Source organism: Kogia breviceps, chromosome 5 (genome assembly GCF_026419965.1).
Source record: "Kogia breviceps isolate mKogBre1 chromosome 5, mKogBre1 haplotype 1, whole genome shotgun sequence".
In the NCBI taxonomy this organism is placed as follows: domain Eukaryota; kingdom Metazoa; phylum Chordata; class Mammalia; order Artiodactyla; family Physeteridae; genus Kogia; species Kogia breviceps.
In genome coordinates this window covers 87,984,578-88,004,511 of record NC_081314.1, presented here as the reverse complement: position 1 = coordinate 88,004,511, position 19,934 = coordinate 87,984,578, and the positions used below count along the sequence as shown (strand labels likewise).

At 38.3% G+C, this 19,934-nt stretch overlaps 1 protein-coding gene across 1 annotated transcript in view; it reads right to left on the bottom strand.

Annotated features, from left to right (window-relative positions):
- The window catches only part of LSAMP (limbic system associated membrane protein), a 650,290-nt gene extending 631,357 nt beyond the window's left edge, over window positions 1-18,933 (bottom strand). The window contains exon 1 of the mRNA XM_059064609.2: window positions 18,292-18,933. Coding sequence (XP_058920592.1) covers window positions 18,292-18,446 — 155 coding nt within the window. The 5' untranslated portion in view covers window positions 18,447-18,933. The remainder of the gene's footprint in view (window positions 1-18,291) is intronic.
- Window positions 18,934-19,934: the final 1,001 nt, after the last annotated feature.

Sequence of the window (19,934 nt, the reverse complement as noted above, 5' to 3'; positions counted from 1 at the left end):
TTCTTGCCTCTTTGTAATTGACGAATTGTCCAGTAAAAAAAAAAAATGTTTAACTATCATGTATTCAGAAAATCTTTAATGCATTTTAAAGATTATAATAGAGTCTACAACAGATCTGAAAAACAGCAGTTTATTCACACATGAGATATAGGGTGTCTCTACATAATGCTTAAGGTATATATGGAAGTTTGGACACTTTGCAATGATTATGTAGTTTCCTAAGAGACTAGTGCTTGGGAACTGATTGCCTAAACCTTTCCTCTTGGGATTAAAGCTGAATGAAACTGAGACTTTATCCACAAGGAATTAACTCTGACATATTTAGGACTTTGTCAGATAATTCTTAGGATCCCTTGTCATTATCTTTTAACAAGCTCCATTTTTATTTTAGCATCCACAGGTTTTCCACTGGGTAACTGTGACATTCTTGGAAATACTTTCAGCTTTAGACACAGATAACCCACTTTGAAATGGAGCTATCTGTGTTCTACTGAAATCCTGATACCTGATCCTTCCCTCATCTGCTTGCCCCTAACCTGTCCCTGACTTTTCCTTTCTCCCTTTAAATCTCCACTTTTGTTTGCTCAGACTTTCTGAGCCCTTTCAAAACTATTACCCAAAATGCCACACTATGTATTTAAAAGTCATCTGGTTCCACAGACAAAGCTGTGCATCAATGCTTCTTTCACCATAAATACTGCTAAGGCAATGACAAAGTAATTTGCTAAGTACCTGTCAGCTCAACAGGAAAGAGACTGGTTTCATACCCTGGTAATTGCTGTTTATGTATTTTAACAATTGAACTTTAAGGTAAAGTCATTTTACAAAAAAAAGGATAAAATAAGGAAACATGCATATGAAAAATAAGAAAGCAAAAATGCTGAAGTTGATGAAAGAGACTGGGTTCAGCGGGAGGTAGAAGCATGTTTTACCTAGACACACTGATAGATGCCATTTGTTGGTTGACCTCATATTTAGTGACAGCAGAGATTATCTGAATTGTAAGAACAGAAAATAAGATGCTCAAGTTCTGCTGCTTCATCACTTATGGAGAAGGCACTTGATATGAAAAGTAAGGGAGTGATATAAACAAACCACTCCTCAATTTCAGAATAACAGATTTACCCACCAGCAAATAAAGTCCATGGTCACTGCTACCCCACTTCCATTCTAGTGGAGTTCATCACTAATGATACTGCAGAGTCAGCAGAGGGAAGGTTTTTACATCAAATAGTGGGGAGATGACTGAGTCCTTTCAGGGCTCAGACAGATTGGAGAGGTTCAAGGACTAGTGTATCTAAAGCCTCAGTATAGGAAGAGAGCCAACAGGAAGCACAGATTTGGAGGCAGAATCATGTTTTACTCTTTGGGGCAGCAGATGAGATAATAATTTCAGCCATGTTGACCAAGAGTTTGAGACAGGGTGAAGATTTGAAGGTTAACATAAAAAATCTTGTTTTCAAAATTTTTCTTTTATTTATTTATTTATGTTTTACAGTAGGTCCTTATCTATTTTAAATATAGCAGTGTGTACATGTTAATTCCAAACTCCCAATCTATCACTCTCCCCCGTACCTTTCTCCCCTGGTAAACATAAGTTCATTCTCTTGGTCTGTGAATCTGTTTCTATTCTGTAAATAAGCTTATTTGTTTTCATAATTTTTAAATTCAGATGGCAGCAAGATGGCCACAGGGTGGACTTCAGGCAAAATTATGTTAACATGCATGTCAAAGTAATAGAGGTAGTCAAAAGATGTAAACAATGAGGTCACCATTTGACCTGATCAAACCCTATGAAGTTGCATGAATACAAAAGTATCTTTCTGAGATCAGATTTTATTTTGATATTATTCAACATAGGAAGATACAACACCTAAGTAGATCTTCTGTTTTTGTGAAATGCAGCCCCTCTCTCTCGACATGTTTGCAAATTCTCCAGTGGGAGGAAAGTAGTAAAGGTATGAATTTTAAAACCCATAGAAAAATGATTAGAGAATCCAGTTCTGAATGGAATTTTTCATAAGCAATCAAAGTTATAAAGGGATGCCAGCAAAAATAAAATATAAACATACATAAAATAGAGTAGAAATTCAGAATATCACAGAATAGTAGTAGCAGAGATATTGAGAAATCAACTTCAACCTTCTACTACATAAAGGTTTTTTTTGTAATAATATTTCTCAGGGGCTTCCCTGGTGGCGCAGTGATTGGGAACCAGCCTGCCAATGCAGGGGACACGGGTTCAAGCCCTAGTCCGGGAGGATCCCACATGCCGAGGAGCAACTAATCCCAGATGCCACAACTACTGAGCCTGCACTCTAAAGCCTGCGAGCCACAACTACTGAGCCCATGTGGCACAACTACTGAAGCCCGCTTGCCTAGAGTCCGTGCCCTGCAACGGGGGAAGCCGCCGCAATGGGAGGCCCATGCACTGCAGCAAGGAGTGGCCCCCACTTGCCGCAACTAGAGAGAGCCCGCGCATAGCAATGGAGACCCAACAAAGCCAAAGATAAATAAAATAAATAAATAAATTTATTTTTTAAAAAATAATATTTCTCAGTAGTGGTTACCTGTCCTCTGCTTAAATACAAAATGACTAAAACCTTACTTCTTCCCAAGAAAATCTATTCCACTTGGCAGAATAACAAATGACATTTATAAAATAAGCACACATATACCTATAGATATGTATATACAGTTGACTCTTGAAAAAGGGTCCACTTATACTTGTATTTTTTCAATAGTAAGTAGTACAGTACTACATAATCCTTGGTTGGTTGAATCTGCAGATGCAGATACAGAGGAACCTAGGATACAGAGGAACCAACTACACAGAGGTGGATTTTTGACTTTGCTGAGGTTCAGGGCCCCTAACCCACACATCGTTCAAGGGTCGACTATATAGAGTTGTCTGTAGGTATCCACAGAGGATTGGTTCCAGGACCCTCCATGGGTACTGAAATCAATAGATGCTCAAGTCCCTTATATAAAAATGGTATAGTATTTGCATATAACCTACACACATGTTCCCATATACTTTAAATCATCTCTAGATTACTTAGAATAACTAATACTATGTAAGTGCTTTGTAAATAGCTGTAAATACAATGTAAATGCTATGCAAATCATTGCCAGTGCTTTGGCAAATTCAAGTTTTGCTTTTTAGAACTTTCTGAAATTTTATAAAGTATTTTCTATCCACAGTTGATTGAATCAATGGATGCAGAATCCACAGATATGGAGAGCCAACTGGAATTGTAGATCATTCTTATTTTATTCTTATAATAACCTTCTGGGATAAGAAGGTAAATATTATTGGGCTTCCCTGGTGGCGCAGTGGTTGAGAATCCGCCTGCCGATGCAGGGGACACGGGTTCGTGCCCCGGTCCGGGAAGATCCCACATGCCACGAGCGGCTGGGCCCGTGAGCCATGACCACTGAGCCTGCGCGTCCAGAGCCTGTGCTCCGCAATGGGAGAGGCCACAACAGTGAGAGGCCCGCGTACCACCAAAAAAAAAAAAAAAAAAAGAAGGTAAATATTATTATTATCATTTCATTTTATAAATAAAGGTCTTGAGGCTCAGTAAGGATAAATGATTTGCCCATATTTACAAAGCTGGTAATTGATAGAGGTGATACTTGGAGTTAGGTCTCCTGGCTCAGAAGCTTGTTATTTCCATTATGTCATTAAAAAAAAGTTCATCTTTTAGAAATCATTCAAACTGATTTGCTTATTTAAATGATGTTCTGTTTAAAGTATAAACTACCTTAAATTCTTTGCTATTCTTTAATCTCTCTTTTCTTTCTTTCTTCCTTTATCTCTTTTTTTTTTTGAATGAGACATGGTATAAACACACACACACACACACACACACACACACACAAATAATGTTCCTTTTTATAGAGAACTACGATTTGCCTCCCTATAGCTTGCACCAATTTTCACCTTATAATCCTGTCAACAAAGAAAATCCTTTTATCCTTGTGTCATACACATAGTAGAAGGTTTGCTTCCTATGTTTTTATCCAAACATTAAAGATGGCCAAACACAACCACCATCAATCAGTTCTTTTGTCATGATTATTCAATCAACTGAAACAAAAATCTAGCTCATTATGGACCCATAACCTGTTCATAAGTCTATCAGGAGAAACCTGTCAAAACACAGATACTCAGAGTGAACGGCATTTCCCTGATTTACCAATATGGAATTTTATTTGTTTTAAATAAATTGATTGACCATGTTATAGTTTGTTCCCAGGGGACCCAGGTTGGCTCCTAGTGATCACTGCTTCCTTTTCAAAATATTCTAGAATTTAGACCTTTGTTGTTGTTGTTGCTGATTTAATATTATTTTCCCCTTTTACTTATAACTAAGACAATATTGTATGTCACCAATACTGTGAAACAGTTTTTGTTTTCTACAGGTTTTCAGATGTTAGCAATAGTATTTCTACAATCATGCTATCAAGTTATTTTAGTGACCTAGGTTTCATACATATGAGTCTTATAGCCGAACTTGTTTATACTACTCTAATCATTTCTTCATATGCCTTGCTTGGGTCTTTAACATTGAAAAGGATATAAAAGCATAATTATGATAATTTTCCTTGATAAAAAATTGAAATTTAATTTAAATTCTTATTCTTCTTTCAGTGGCCAGTTTCTCATCTTCACTAGGAATGCTAGTTAACAGATCACTAGATCTTCTGGTGACTGAGAATGAAAGAAAATAGAAATTTAGTCTGGAACTGAGATCACAAAGAATTGATTTTAATTTTTTAAGTTATTTCTCATTTAGCTAAGACATTATTAATTTCTATCCTTTAATACAAGTAGAAAAAAAATTTATAAGATTTTACTTTTTAGGGGCTATATGATTACAAAGATATAATAGAAACAAGAAATATTATGTTTGAATTCTCTTACAAGATAATTTTAGCTGTTACATAATGATTAATTAAAAATAAAACATATTAACCAAACCAATTAAGAAAGCCATCTTGTGATACTTATATATTATATCTGTCCACACCCTTGAAAACCTGGAAATTTTGGTTTTCTGAAATAAACTTCCCCAATTATTAGAGCATCAAATTAATTAGGTTCTTATTAAAGTGTGCTATGACCCAAGTTCACAATAATATTCACATTTATATTTTGTGTATGTAAATTTTATGTACATATAAAAGGCACATGCATGCTTTTACTTTCTATATATAATTATAAATATATGCTGAAAAAATTAAAAATAAAATAAAAATCTATACAATATAGATTAAGTACATTTGTTACACAAATTACACATAACAGATTCTGTATAAATACATACTGTTATTTTTAGAAAAACTGTATTTTGAATTGTTTTATTTTTATACAAGAATTAAGGCATTCATGCAAAAATATTTTTGTTTCCTAAACTATGACATTTATAAGATAATGTAGGAGTTTATTATTTTTTTTAATTTGAGCATATAATCATCTCATTTATAACATCATGAATTTCATCTGATTTACTCAACCATATTCAAAAACGTAATGTCACTTTACCAGACCGACATCTTTGGTTAATAGGCAAGTAGGAATTATAACAATTTTGGAGTTGAAACTATGGAGGCTAATTCCCAACTTTCTATAGACAATAGGTTTTGTGGAACTAAAGTCTAAATCTCTTGATGTTCAATCTAGAAATTTCTCTAATCTAGTAATATTCTATTGACTTTAGGCAGTTCCTTGTCATGGTGATGATATTAGATATTAGTTCATCAGATTAGAGCCACAAAAGATACACAGAAGAATAGAGGTCAAAAAGAAAGTCAAAGAAAAATCCATTCATCTGCTAAGTTAATGATTCAGCAACAGAAAATGCTGATCATAAGATATGCTCATGCAACTGCATCATGAACATACACAAGATGACAGCAATCTTTGGTTATCTCAAGATGAAGATCAGCCACAAATTGGCAGCTGTATGTAGCTTAAACCCCATAAAATAAACAGCCCTGATGTAGATATGCTAGAATGAGGTGTGACTGAAGAAACACAAAGATTAGAAATAAGGAAACCAATTATTTTTCCCATTTAGCATTTTCACATGTATTTTGGCTATTCATGACTTAGTACTGAACTGCATCACTTTTGTTGTTATCTTTTGTTCCTGGAAAGGTAGTGTGACAAACAGTAGCATGTCTAAAGCACAACTTGAGAAAGGATGTTACTAACTTTAGATAACTTCAAGATATAAACATTCAATATAGAAATGCATCATCAAAAATTATAAAGGAATAAATATTAATACATTATTGTATGAGAAACTAGGCTGCATTTTCCCTCTGACCTAATACAAATAATGCCCTTGTACATTATGGCAAGACGCACAAAAGGGAATTTGGGATTATTACAAAGCCCATTGTACATTCAAGTTGGAAATTTCTCCAGGAGTGAGTAATGAACCCTACACTGCAAAACAGGTAAGCATCATTGTTCAGTATGAATAATTACTTTGAGTCAAATGAATGTGACTGATCTGCCCCTTGCCTCATTTCACAACAAAGTAGAACAGATCAGGTGAATATACCTGTTGCACAACAATCCTGCTCCCAAATCCCCAACTTAGCCGCTGAAAGTCCACCGCCACCGCTAGAGGGAGAAAGCCTCAGCAGTTCACGGAAAGTATATCCCTTCTCTTACAGCTTCCTGCGAGGCTGAGCTCACTCTTCAGACAGTGGACATGCCTCACTTCAGGAGGACTGAGTGACTCTTAGCTCTGTCAGAGCTGCTAATCTATCAGAGGAAGGAGCATAATTTGTCTGGGTCCCTGTGACTGAAGCTTTGGGATTCTCCTAAAAAAAAAAAAAAAAGCCCTATTTGACCTTCTCTAGAAAGCCATCCTCAAATAGAGTAGCTGCAACAGGGAATGTTCAAAGTATTTCCAGCCAAACCCCCTAATCCACCCTACTAATGATCAGAAGAGAATCAATCTCTTATTTTACTACGTCTTCTTCAACCACACATCCACAATCACTCCAGGGGTGGTTGATTTCACCACTAACATAACTTCCTTCATCCATGTCTCCTAATTTATTTCCTCTTTTATAAATAAATTTCTGCTCTGCTTGATTTATAGTATGACTATCCCTCTCTGTTCAATTCAGTGGGCAAATATTTATCAGAGCACCTGTAGGTACTAAGCTAAATTCTGGAATGAAAAGGTAAAGTAGATGAAACACCTGCCTTTGAAGGGCTGATAGTACATCTGAAGCCAGAATCAAGTGAATATAATTTTTAAGTGTAGTAAATGCTACAATGAGGTATACATATACTGCAGTTACCTCATTTCTGGGTATATTTTTGAAGGAAACAGAATTAGTATCTCAAAGAGATACCTGCACTTCCATATTCTTTGCAGCATTACTCAAAATAGCCAAAATATGGAAGCAATCTAAGCATTCACTAATGTATGAATGGATAAAGAAAGTATGAAACCCATATCTATATCTATATACACACAATGGAATATTATTCAGCTATAAAAAAGAATAAAATCCTGCTATCTGTGACAATGTGAATAAACCTGGAGGACATTATGCTAAGTGAAATAAGCTAGACAGAGAAAAATAAGTTCTGCATTATCTCACTTATATGTAGAATCTAAAAAAGTCAAAGTCAGAGAGGCAGAAAGTAGAATGGTGACTGTCGGGTGCTTGAGGGGTGGCAGAAGTGGGGAGATATTAGTCAAAGGGTACAAACTTTCAATCATAAGTTGTGTAATTTCTGGGGATCTAAAGTACAGCATGGTGACTATGGTTAATCATGTCGTATTGTATATTTGAAGTTTGCTAGCAGAGTCGATCTTGGGTATTCTCACCACACACACATGCAAAGATAACTATATGAGGTGATGGATATGTCAATTAGCTTGATTTTAGTAATCATTTCACAATTGATACATATATCAAATCAACCTTCTGTACATCTTAAGTATATGAAATTTTATTTGTCAACTGTATCTCAGTTAAGCTGAAGGGGAGGTATGCAGAGAAGCTATCGGCAATAATAAATAAGGTACTTAGCCTACTTCGGGAAAATTACAGAAGATTACTTGAATTAGATAGCACCAGAACTAACCTTGAGCCTTGAAAGAGCAGCAAAGAGGCAACCTAGCAAAGAAGAGGTGGGAGGGGTGGAGAGGCGGAAGAGGTTCCAGGCAGAGAGAGCATCATGAAGAGAGGTAAGAACCAGCATTGTGTGTGCACACACACTAGCATGCTCATGAGCTCCGACTATAAGTGGTTCTGAATTAGTGGACACAGTGAGGTAGCAGGTCATGGAGAGTTATCCAAGCTAAGGACCTCTGCCTTCATGTTGTAGATGATGAGAAACCTTTGAAGGATCTGGTGACATTTCTAGATTGATACTGGAAAACAATAGGTCTGGGATAGTCAGGTGAGCTCGGGTCCATGGTTCTGCTAACTACCTGGAGTCTGGAAGGACTAAGTAGTGTCAATTGCTACTTCATTTCAGAAGTTTGTCTTCATCTTTAGCTCACAAAGCTGGACCAGGTTTTATGATCCTGAACTTATACAGCAAGAGTTTAAAAAGATGGGGCTCAGAACTCTGAGATGCATCTCCATGTCACCCCTTGTTACAATAGCTTTGACACAGAGCTTCAGTCTAGGGACTACATCCCTCTCTTTCACTTCTTGACCAAGTTACCTATCTTGGTAATATGTCTGAGGAATATCCCTTATTACTGAGTTCTCTGCCCTGTTTAAGCCAGCCCTTAAGACAAGGACTCTGTTTCTTCTCTGAGCCTCAGTCTTGAGACTGAGTCTCTACTAGGAGCTGACAGAACTCCCTGTAACACTGCCTGCCTCCATGGGGGGCTCACTAAAAGCTGTTGACCTGTTATTTTCCCCTTACTGTGCTCTGCCCTTTTTCTTTGTGTACTATGTTGCACCTTCCTTGGCTCCACCACTCACCTACTAAGAAAGCTTCATAAGACCTTGTCCTGCATGTCACACCAGAAACTCCCCAGGCACCTGCAGCAGTGCCTCTGCCATACCAAGAGACAGGTCTAGATCTATGTCCAGTTCCTCCCAATTTAACACAATCAATCCCAATTTTAGCCCAAAGTAACTTTTGTACAAATTAGAAAAAAAAAGTTCTACCTTCCTGAAAGAATCTGATACAATCTACAGTGTCTGTAATGGGTAGAATACCCTTTGAGCCTGTCAAAGGAGAGCCTGCCAACTGAGACCACAACCTCACCGAAGCCATCCTAGTCAGGTCTCCAAGAGGGACAAATCACAGGAGACTGGCATAATTTTTTAGGGGGGTAAAAGATGGCAAATCATGACCTCCTAGAGAAATGGAAATAGAAACAAAAATAAACAAATGGGACCTATTGAAACTTAAAAGCTTCTGCACAGCAAAGGAAACCACAAACAAGACAAAAAGACAACCCTCAGAATGGGAGAAAATATTTGCAAATGAAGCAACTGACAAAGCATTAATCTCCAAAATTTACAAGCAGCTCATGCAGCTCAATATAAAAAAAACAAAGAAACCAATCCAAAAATGGGCAGAAGACCTAAATAGACATTTCTCCAAAGAAGATATACAGATTGCCAACAAACACATGAAAGAATGCTTTACATCATTAATCATTAGAGAAATGCAAATCAAAACCACAATGTGATATCATCTCACACTGGTCAGAATGGCCATCATCAAAAACTCTACAAACAGTAAATGCTGGAGAGGGTGTGGAGAAAAGGGAACCCTCTTGCACTGTTGGTGGGAATGTAAATTGATACAGCCACTATGGAGAACAGTATGGAGGTTCCTTAGAAAACTAAAAGTAGAACTACCATACGACCCAGCAATTCCACTACTGGACATATACCCTGAGAAAACCATAATTCAAAAAGAGACATGCACTACAATGTTCATTGCAGCTCTATTTACAATAGCCAGGACATGGAAGCAACCTAAGTGTCCATCAACAGACAAATGGATAAAAAAGATGTGGCACATATATACAATGGAATATTACTCAGCCATAAAAAGAAATGAATTTGAGTTATTTGTAGTGGGGTGGATGGACCTAGAGACTGTCAGACAGAGTGAAGTAAGTCAGAAAGAGAAAAATAAATACTGTATGGTAACACATACATATAGAATCTTAAAAAAAAAACAAGAAAAAAGAAAAAATGGTTCTAAAGAACCTAGGGGCAGGACAAGAGTAAAGACGCAGACGTAGAGAATGGACTTGAGGACACAGGTGGGGGGAAGAGTAAGCTGGGACGAAGTGAGAGATTGGCCTGGATTTATATATACTACCAAATGTAAAATAGATAGTTAGTGGGAAGCACCCACATAACACAGGGAGATCAGCTCACTGCCTTGTGACCACCTAGAGGGGTGGGAGGGAGACACAAGAGGGAAGAGATATGGGGATATATGTATATGTATAGCTGATTCACTTTGTTATGAAGCAGAAACTAACATACCATTGTAAAGCAATTATACTCCAATAAAGTTGTTAAAAAAAAAATAGTTTCAGGAAGAGAGTCCTATTGCATTGAATGTCATTGACGTAGTGTCTGACATTGAGTAGATGATCAGTAGATATTTATTGACCACTAGCTAACTCATATTTCATTTTCTTTCCTTTCTTTGCTTTAAAAATAATATTTATTCATCATAGAAAATTTGGAAACATAAAAGCATGAGGAAGAAATAAAAAATAGCTTACAATTTAAAAAAAAAGGCATATCATGTTATAACATGAAAACCAAGAAGATAATTTTCAGCTCTTTATTTGGAATAAAGATCTCTGAAATGAGAAATAGGAGACATGAATCTAGTTCTCAAATGGTCACTTGAATCTTTGGACAACCAACTAAATTTTTCTCCTCTCAGCTACACCTCTTTAAAGTGAGATGATAGACTGCCTAATCTCCAAGGACTTTCCTATTCTAAATTTCTACAAATCTACCCTATAGTAATTAACAAATTCTGAAGCAAAGTGTTTTCTTCAGCGAAGCTTAATCACTCATTAACTTAAGATTATGTTTTGATTACAGGTGACTATAAAAATGTGTTCACTCATCCTGCACTCCTGATAACAAACTCAACTATAAGGTACATATGACTTTAAAGGACTTGAAAAGAAACGGCCGTCTTAGACCAAATGGCCAAACTTAGCCATAGAAATAAAAATAAAAAGTTTATTTTATTGTTTTCTAATTTTATAAAAGTTATTTCCTACTGTGAATATAATGATAATAATCTTATTAAGAGCCTACATTTTATATCATTTTATAGTTTACAGAACACTTGGATACAAAGTATCTCATTTGATCATAAAAATAGCTTGCGTAGTAGGCCAAGTAACTGTCAGTTTTACTCATTTAATAGATCAGACTATTTCAAGATGTTTAGATCTTGGTCTTCTGACTACAGTCAGCCCTCTGTATCCATGGATTCTTCATCCATGGATTCAAACCAACTGCAGATTGAAAATATTTGGAAGAAAAATTCCAGAAAGTTCCAAAAAGCAAAGCTTGAATTTGCCAGAGCACTGGCAACTATTTACATAGCATTTACATTTTATTTACAACTATTTACATAGCATTTACATTATATTAGGTATTATAAGTAATCTAGAGATGATTTAAAATATACTAGAGCATGTGCATATGTTATATGCAAATACTATGCCATTTTATACAAGGGACTTGAGCATCTTCAGATTCTGGTATTGAGAGGGGTCTTGGAACCAATCTCCCACAGATACCATAGAATGACTCTACTTGTTGAACATTCTGAACTTATATACTTGATAAAAATCCTTTATCTTTGACATAAACACTTGTCTATTAGTTTCATGTAGACTGACCACTATGTAGAGTTGAAATGAATTCTACAAACATCTAGCTAATATTTTCTAAATCATATTTGTGGCAGATATAACAACATAAGTACACAGAAGTAAGCCTGTTTGAATAAGACCAAAGACATTTTCCTTGACTAAATATAGTCTCTTTTCTCCCATTAAAAAGAAAATCTAGAACTGTTTTGTATCTTTTGAGTCTTGCCTAAAGTAAATGAAAGAGCGAACACAAAACAACAGGATTTAAAAAGTCAAGCTTTAATGCTATTTCAAGAGATATTATGTAAATTGGAACTACATTAAAATAATATGGATTATTTTAACATCCACTCCATTTTCCATGACACTGTAGGGATGAGATTGTGTGGTAAAGAAATGGATCTATGATGATCTCTTTCCTCTCTCTCAATTGAATTTGCACATCTTTGCTGTTGAAATATTTCCCAAACCATACACATGACTATAATTTTTTACTACACATCTAGTAAGTGCTGCCCTGAACATGGTTTGTAAAAGAGATTTTTCAACCAGTAAAGCAGCAGTTCTCAACTCTGTGTACATATCAGAGTCATTTTTTAAATACCTATGTCCAAGCCCCACCCCAAACTAATTCAATCATAATTTCTGGAAGTAGGGAATATGTGGCTTCATTGTTTTTTAAAAGGCCCCCAGTAGAGTGTAACATGCAGCCATGGTTGTGAACTCTACAGCAGCATTTCTCCAACTTTAAATGTGCTTATGAATCACTTGGGATCTTGTTAAAATGCAGATTCTGATTTTGTAAGTCTGGAATAGGCCCTGGGATTTTGGAATTTAGCAAGTGACTATATGATACGGAAGATGCTCATCTACAGAACACACTTGTAGCAGCAAGAGTTGGTGGTTCTCAAACTGTGGCCCAGTCCTGCAGCATCAGCATCATCTGAGAACTTGTTACAAATGTAGACTTCAGCACCTACCAGAGAACTGAATCAGAAACTCTGAAGGTGGGGGCCAGGTAATCTTCATTTTCACGAACACTCAAGGTAATTTGGATACACCTTCAAGTTTGAGAAACTCTGGTCTAAAAAAAAAGAGCTCCCTAAAGTCTAAACAACTGGCTACATGTAGTTGAAAAACCACTAACACTTTATGCTTTATGTAGCAGTTTATAATTCACCAAAGTGAACTACTTTAACCTCTTGTGTGCTCTTTAAAACAAACCCATAGAGTAACTAAAATAGGTAATTTCATCATTTTTTAAATGAAACTGAAGTTCAAAATATTTAAGAGGGGACTTCCCTGGTTGCCCAGTGGTTAAGAACCTGCCTGCCAATGCAAGGGACACGGGTTCGAGCCCTGGTCCAGGAAGATCCCACATGCCGCGGAGCAACTAAGCCTGTGCACCACAACTACCGAGCCTGCGCTCTACAGCCCGTGAGCCATAACTACTGAGCCTGTGTGCCACAACTACTGAAACCCGCGCGCCTACAGCCCGTGCTCTGCAACAAGACAAGCCACTGCAATGAGAAGCCCACGCACTCCAACGAAGAGTAGCCCCCGCTCGCCTCAACTAGAGACAGCCTGCACGCAGCAACGAAGACCCAACGCAGCCAAAAAAAAATAATTTAAAAAATGTATTAAAAAAAAATTTAAAAGACATTCTCAAAGTCATGTAGCATGCAAGGACAGATCCAAAATTAGAGCCTAGCTCTTCTGAGTTGTACAAAGTCACAGGTAGGATATTCACAGGAGAACAGGGCCAATGGCCATAAGCTGTGGCCTGAAAGGGTAGACTCTCTTGGGCTCAGGTGATGACAGTGAGGGAGACCAGCACACATTCAGGCAACCTCCTACCAGGTGAGTCACAGACATTTGTACGTGGAGCTCCCAAAGACTACAGCAAAATGCACTAATCCTTCTGCCTGAGTTTGCTGTAATGTGGAACCAGCCTCAAGAAACACAAATGTTTGACCCTCACCAACTGATTTAGTGGATGAGTCAGTCATTTTTGGTTGTTCACTCCACAATTATAAAAATAATTCATTCAAAGTCAAATTACCTAGAACAATCACCTTAACGTGTTGTATGTATGTTTCATACTTACAGAAACACAAATTACCACAGTTTGTATTTGTCACATGAGATTTGTCTCCTGTGTTCCTCAGGACATAAATGAACAGCAAGTGATATAAGTGCAGAAACATCCTTTTGAAAATGTATATAATCTGCCATATTCTTAGACAAGATACAGTGCACTTTACTCCATTATTTACCAAATATATTTGATAAAGGACTTAATGTTAATGGGCAATGAACAGTCCTTAAAGTATCAGTAATAACCTATAAATTTTGATTACCTTTAGTGAGTTAGCTACAGATAAAGAAAACTTCATAACCATCTCAAACTCTCCCTATAGACCCATGCCCATAAAGTTTGTTTTCAAATAATGAATAATTATAAGTGGTAGAAAAATCACATACTGTGTCAGGATTTTGTTTGATTGTTGACAGTTTCTTTGTGAATGTAGGCGTGCCAGATGCTTTAAAGAAGAGAAGCCGTTTTTCTCTTAAAAGTTGCACAAAATTTTTACATTTTACTGTCAAATAATCACATCTTTTTAATGCTTTTGCTTTTTTTCCTACCATAGAAACAAACAAGGAAATAAAAGACCAAAGATTTTGAAAAACAAAAAATTTAACTATTTTAAACTTAGGTACTTAGTTTCTTATACCTAACACTTATTAGGTACATTTACATTTAAATGGGAAAAATGTTATCACCATAAAAGGTATTATAATATCCTGAAAACAACAAATAGGGTCAGAATTGTGAAACAAATGCAATTTCAATGCCCCCAATTTTAAATATTTAAAGTCACAACACTGGCGTGGACCCTCTGATTTTACCACATATGCAGTTATGCAATATGTCCAGATATGCAGGTATATGTAATTTTTAGAGTTACCTTATGAGCAGATATATTGGGATTAATTATTTTATAATGATATTTCCAGACATATGCTGCTAATATTGAAAATATAGTTAGTGGGACTATTAAAAATGAAATTTTAAAGGTCAGATTGGAAAACCATTTTCACTTTTCCCTTAATTTATCAAAAGAGTTACATGGTTTCAAGCTGCCAAGATTAACCAGGAAGTGAATCCCTATGGGAGCCTGGGTACAAGGATAGAGGGTTGGAAGGACCAGTGCTAGAAACTTATCCAGTAATTGATGAACTCCTACACTTGTGCGGGGGTGGCAGCGAGGCAGGTGGGCTCCATTCAGAAAAGCAACTGAGACTTCTGCACAAGTAAAGTCCTGTGGGTAACTGTGTCTCATACTTTACTGTGCAAACAAATGGAAATGAAGATTCTGGTTCAGTAGGATTTAGGAAGGCACTCCAGGCGCTGCTGCGGCTGCCACTGGTCTGTGAATCACAGATCAGTGATCCTTTGCCTTTGAGATGGAAGACAGTACTGTAGTGTCCTTTAACTCTTAAAGAATCTCATAAAGGCTCTCATAAAGATCTAGAATCCCTTCTGGGGATTAGGTTGGTATACGTGAGATTATATTTCTTTCCACCTAGTTTTATCATCTTCATTCTAGAGTCTTTCTTTTCTTTCTTCCAAAAGATAGAAATTACAGAGCAAGACCCCAAGACTAGTATATACTGTCCTATCAAGATGCACATTTACATCAAAGATCATAACTACACAAAAGTAAGCATCAATTCCCCCCCAAAAAACACTTGTTTCATGGAAGTAAGGCAGTAAAGGTAAATGTTTTGGGGACAGTCAGCCAAACTCCTGTCACTGGACCACCAGAATTACAAACCTCCCTTCTTTCCTGCTGGCATTTCAGATCATTCAGGGCCACAGACTCACTGAGACAGGATTGTTTTTCCCTTGCCACTTCACTTTCTCAGTGCCAAACATCTACTGTGGCTTCCAACGAATCGAGTTCTCCTTCCTCTCCTCCCCTGGAAGCTCATACTCCCAGTAAAATGTCAAAAATAAAGTGGAAGCAAGGCTTTCCCAGGCTAGACTTGTAAACAGAAAGCAAGAGTGCCAATCTTCACCAGCCAACTGACCCACAAGCTTACTGGACTCAGTTAAAGAGATTGAGAAGACGGTCAGCTACGAAAACAAAGGGAACTCTCTCCATAGTTACTTCTGATAGAGCTCCACCAACCCAGAAATAAAGCCTTGTCCAAGGCAAAGGAAACAAAAAAGAGGGCACATTAGGTGAGGTCTGGGAAAGCAATGGGCTCTCACAGGTGACTTCTCTGCATGCTCTGTTTGTCTATCTTCTCTTTCCCAGGGAATGACTGCTTCTATATTTATTCTCTGTGCTCACTACCCACCCCATTTCCATACTGCAATGTCTACTAAAGTGTAATGTTTAAAAACTCCATTTCTTTTCAACCTAGACACACAGAAGCACGTATGTATCATATATAGATATTTATGTAGTAAGACTGCCTCTCATAGACATAGAGTTGTATGCATACAATGTATGAAAATATAAGAATACCTTCTTTCTTCTAAATTAACATTTACATGCTTATCTAACTCTTTGATAACTATCGCTTAAGATATAAGTGATGTTGACTTAGAAAGACCTTACAAAGTTCATGCGCATTAACATAAAAATTTATACACCCAGAGTATTCACTTTTCCCATATTCATTCTTATAATCAGTGAAAACAAATCTTGCTAAGAATAGCATAAATTTATATAGAGTGCTTCACTTGCAAAGGGTTAACGATGTTAGGGAATATGAATGCTTGCAGTTGATATGGCATGCTTATGTGTTTGCGAAAATATTTTCTGCATCATGTCCAAATCCCTTTGCAAACAGATAAATTACTCTATAAATCTTATTACTCCATGTGGATAAATCACACATGCAGGTTTCACAGGGCTGGAGAGAGCTAGAAGAGAAAATATGCTTTGGATAGTAGGATCTTTGGGATTCATAATCACGCAATGCTCAGGAAATGAAGACAGGAGCACTTACTTTTAGTTTTTATACTCCACAGCAACATACACACACCACAACACACAACCCACACATCCCTCTCTAACAAGGCAAGAGATCCCAAAGCAGGACACTCTGACAGCCAACCAAATTTATTTCTGAGAAAAGGAAAGGAAACTTTGCTGCTGTAGGCAGCTCTGCTGTAGAACTGCTCCCTGATGCCCCAGGGTTTCTGCACTATCAGCTCCTTGCACACAGATTAGATGCTTCTTTTCTATCAGATACTGCTTTTTATTGCCACAACAAACAATATTAGCCAGATAGACAGACTGACACTAGGTCGTTTCATTTGGATGAAATGAGATTTTAAAAGATCTCCAAGGAGAACATTTTCTTTCATTATTCATTCATTCATTCATTCATTCATTTTTAGTATCTGATAGAAATTCAAGGAAAGCTATAAAAAAGGACAAGGAGTATATGCAGTGGATGGAGAGGGGAAAGAGAGAAAAGAAACACAGGAAAACAGGCTAGGAGCTCTTTAGAAACAGAATTATGGCTAGGTTCCATCTGAGTTTCTCCAGCTCACTGTCCCTTACAGGGGTCAAACTCCAAGGACTTGGGACTCTTCCTTTCCAAATTTCAATCCCAAATTATATTTCGGAGTTTGGCAGAGCTGCATAGGGATAAGACGTTGAGGTATATAATCAATTTGAAATAACCACTTAATGCTAGGTTAATTCTTTCCTAACCTCTGTGCTTAACACTCCTATTCTTAAATATTAGCAATTTGGCAAGTTCCTTTTTTTTTTTCCTTCTGTTCATTCTTGTGTTGATTTCTATCCACATTCCAGAAAAGGTTCAGTAATCAACCAAAGTTCTAAGATTGATTTCTTGCCCTCCATGTCAATTAGAAGATCCTTTCGGAAAGTCTCCTATCCAAACTATTGCTGGGGCAGAGCGAGAGCCTTTTTGTACGTATCCACACGTACATACACACATAACACCACGGAGAATGCAATATTGTGTACCACTCTCTGAGAGCCATAATTCAACAACTCTTCTTTCTCAGTTAAGGAACCCCAACAAAACTCTTAAGTACAAAGCATCTGCAATCACAATAGCAAAAATACTGCCCAAATGTCACTAATACCATAGATGAAATTAGGCTTTCTCAGCAAGAGAAGCAAGATCCTAGGAACTAAACAACATTTAACCAACCCTGCTGATCCTTGCCAGGGACCAGAATCCCCTTGAAATTTGCTGGCAGATACCTCGACCAGTCTGTAAAAGGCGCGCGCGCGCGCACACACACACACACACACACACACACACACACCCCACAAGCCTGCAGCATCAGGAGCTGGAGTTCAAGGAGAACATACACACTCTTAAGCGCCACAGAAAAGTTGACCGAAAGCCCTACCTGAGGATGGCCGTGTCCCCCTGCCTCACGGTGATGTTGTCGGTGCCTCGGTTAAAATCCACGCTGCGAACGGGCAGTCCTGTGGGAAGAAGGCAGAGCAATCTCAGTAGGACCAGCGGCAACTGTTTCCGATCAGGCTGAACTCTGGCGACCATGGTGGCCACGCCGAGGTGCGGGTCGCGGGCTACTCTGGAGGATGTGCGTGTGCCTGCTGCTGGCCGAGGGGGCTTTACAAACGGAGGGCTTTCATCCACGGCAAAGGCGCAACGGGCTTTGCCAATTTGTGGTCCTTTCCACTTTGCCTCTCTCTTTCCCTCGTTCAGTCTCTTTTGCCTCTAAGACTCAACAAAGCCCTCAAAAACCCGAGGAGAGGTGGGGAAAAGTCAAAGAAACAAAATTTGAAAGGAGAGAGTACAAAATATAAAACCCTCTAGAAAAGATTAAGAGAAGGAGGCCAAAACGAAGGTGTTCTCTGGTCTCTCTGTGGCTGGATGCTCCTTTGCCAGCGTCTGAGCTGAGCCTCTTGCCTCCGTAACCCACTTTCCCGGTGGGCGAGGGAGCCGGCACCCAGCCTGCCAGCGAGTGTAAAGAAACCCACACAGCAGCGGCAGCAACCCGGAGTCTCCCTCCCCCTCCTCTCCTTCCTGTTTCTCTCTCCAGTCCCTCCCTCCCTCCCTCCCTCCCTCCGCTTGGCACCTCCCCCGCCCGCCGCGGAGCCCAACAGCCCCGCGGAGTCATCCCCTCTCCCCTCCCCTCGGCGTGGACCCTCGCTTTCCACAACTGCCCCCTTCAGCTGCCGCCAGCCTCAGTGAAAGCCTGATGCGCCTTGAGGTTGTCAGGACAACAGCCCCATCTGAGGCCTGGCTGATTTCCTTAAGAAGAGGGAATGGAGCTTGGAGGTACCGTGCAAGAGAAAAAAGGGGAAAAGAGAGGGACTTTCCAAGCTATAAAAAGAACAGGAGAAAGAGTCCAGGGAAGGAGAGGCAAAGAGTGAGAAAGAAATAAAAGGGAGAAAAGAAGAGAACGCCAAGAGAAGGCAAACCTTCTCTTGGAAGGTTTGCCAAGATGGAGGGAGTGAAACAGAGAAGGACAGGAAAGCCTGAGGGGTGGAGGGGGACCAGTGCTGAAAGATGGGATGAGGAATGCAAAACAGAAGAAACTTGACAGTGGAGTCTAAGATTAAAAGCCAAAGTTGATTGCAAAACTAAATATTCCTCCAACTGTCTTTTCATACCCACATCTTGTTCATTCTTTCCTCTCTCTTTCACGGGATTAATAAGGTTTATTTTCTCTCCTTCCTTTATCCCCTCCCCCTCTTGGAGCCCCCTTATGAAAGATGGATTGGACACAATGCTGGTATTGAGTGGTCTGGAGTGTGAATGCTTGGTTTGTCTTTTCCAAGTGCCAGCCTCAGCAGCTGATCCCTGATCCCTAAATCAACTTCACTCTCCAGGAAACCCTTACTCAGTCCCACACATGAGGAATGTTATTAAGGATTATTGTTTCAATGGCACGTTGCTGTTGCTTCCCGAATTTTTACTGACACTTGCTTCTCAAAATGTCCATATGCAAGGAGGAAGATTCGTATATCAGAAAGTTTGTCACTTACAGGGTGACACTAAGGCTGCATACAGCACTCCAGT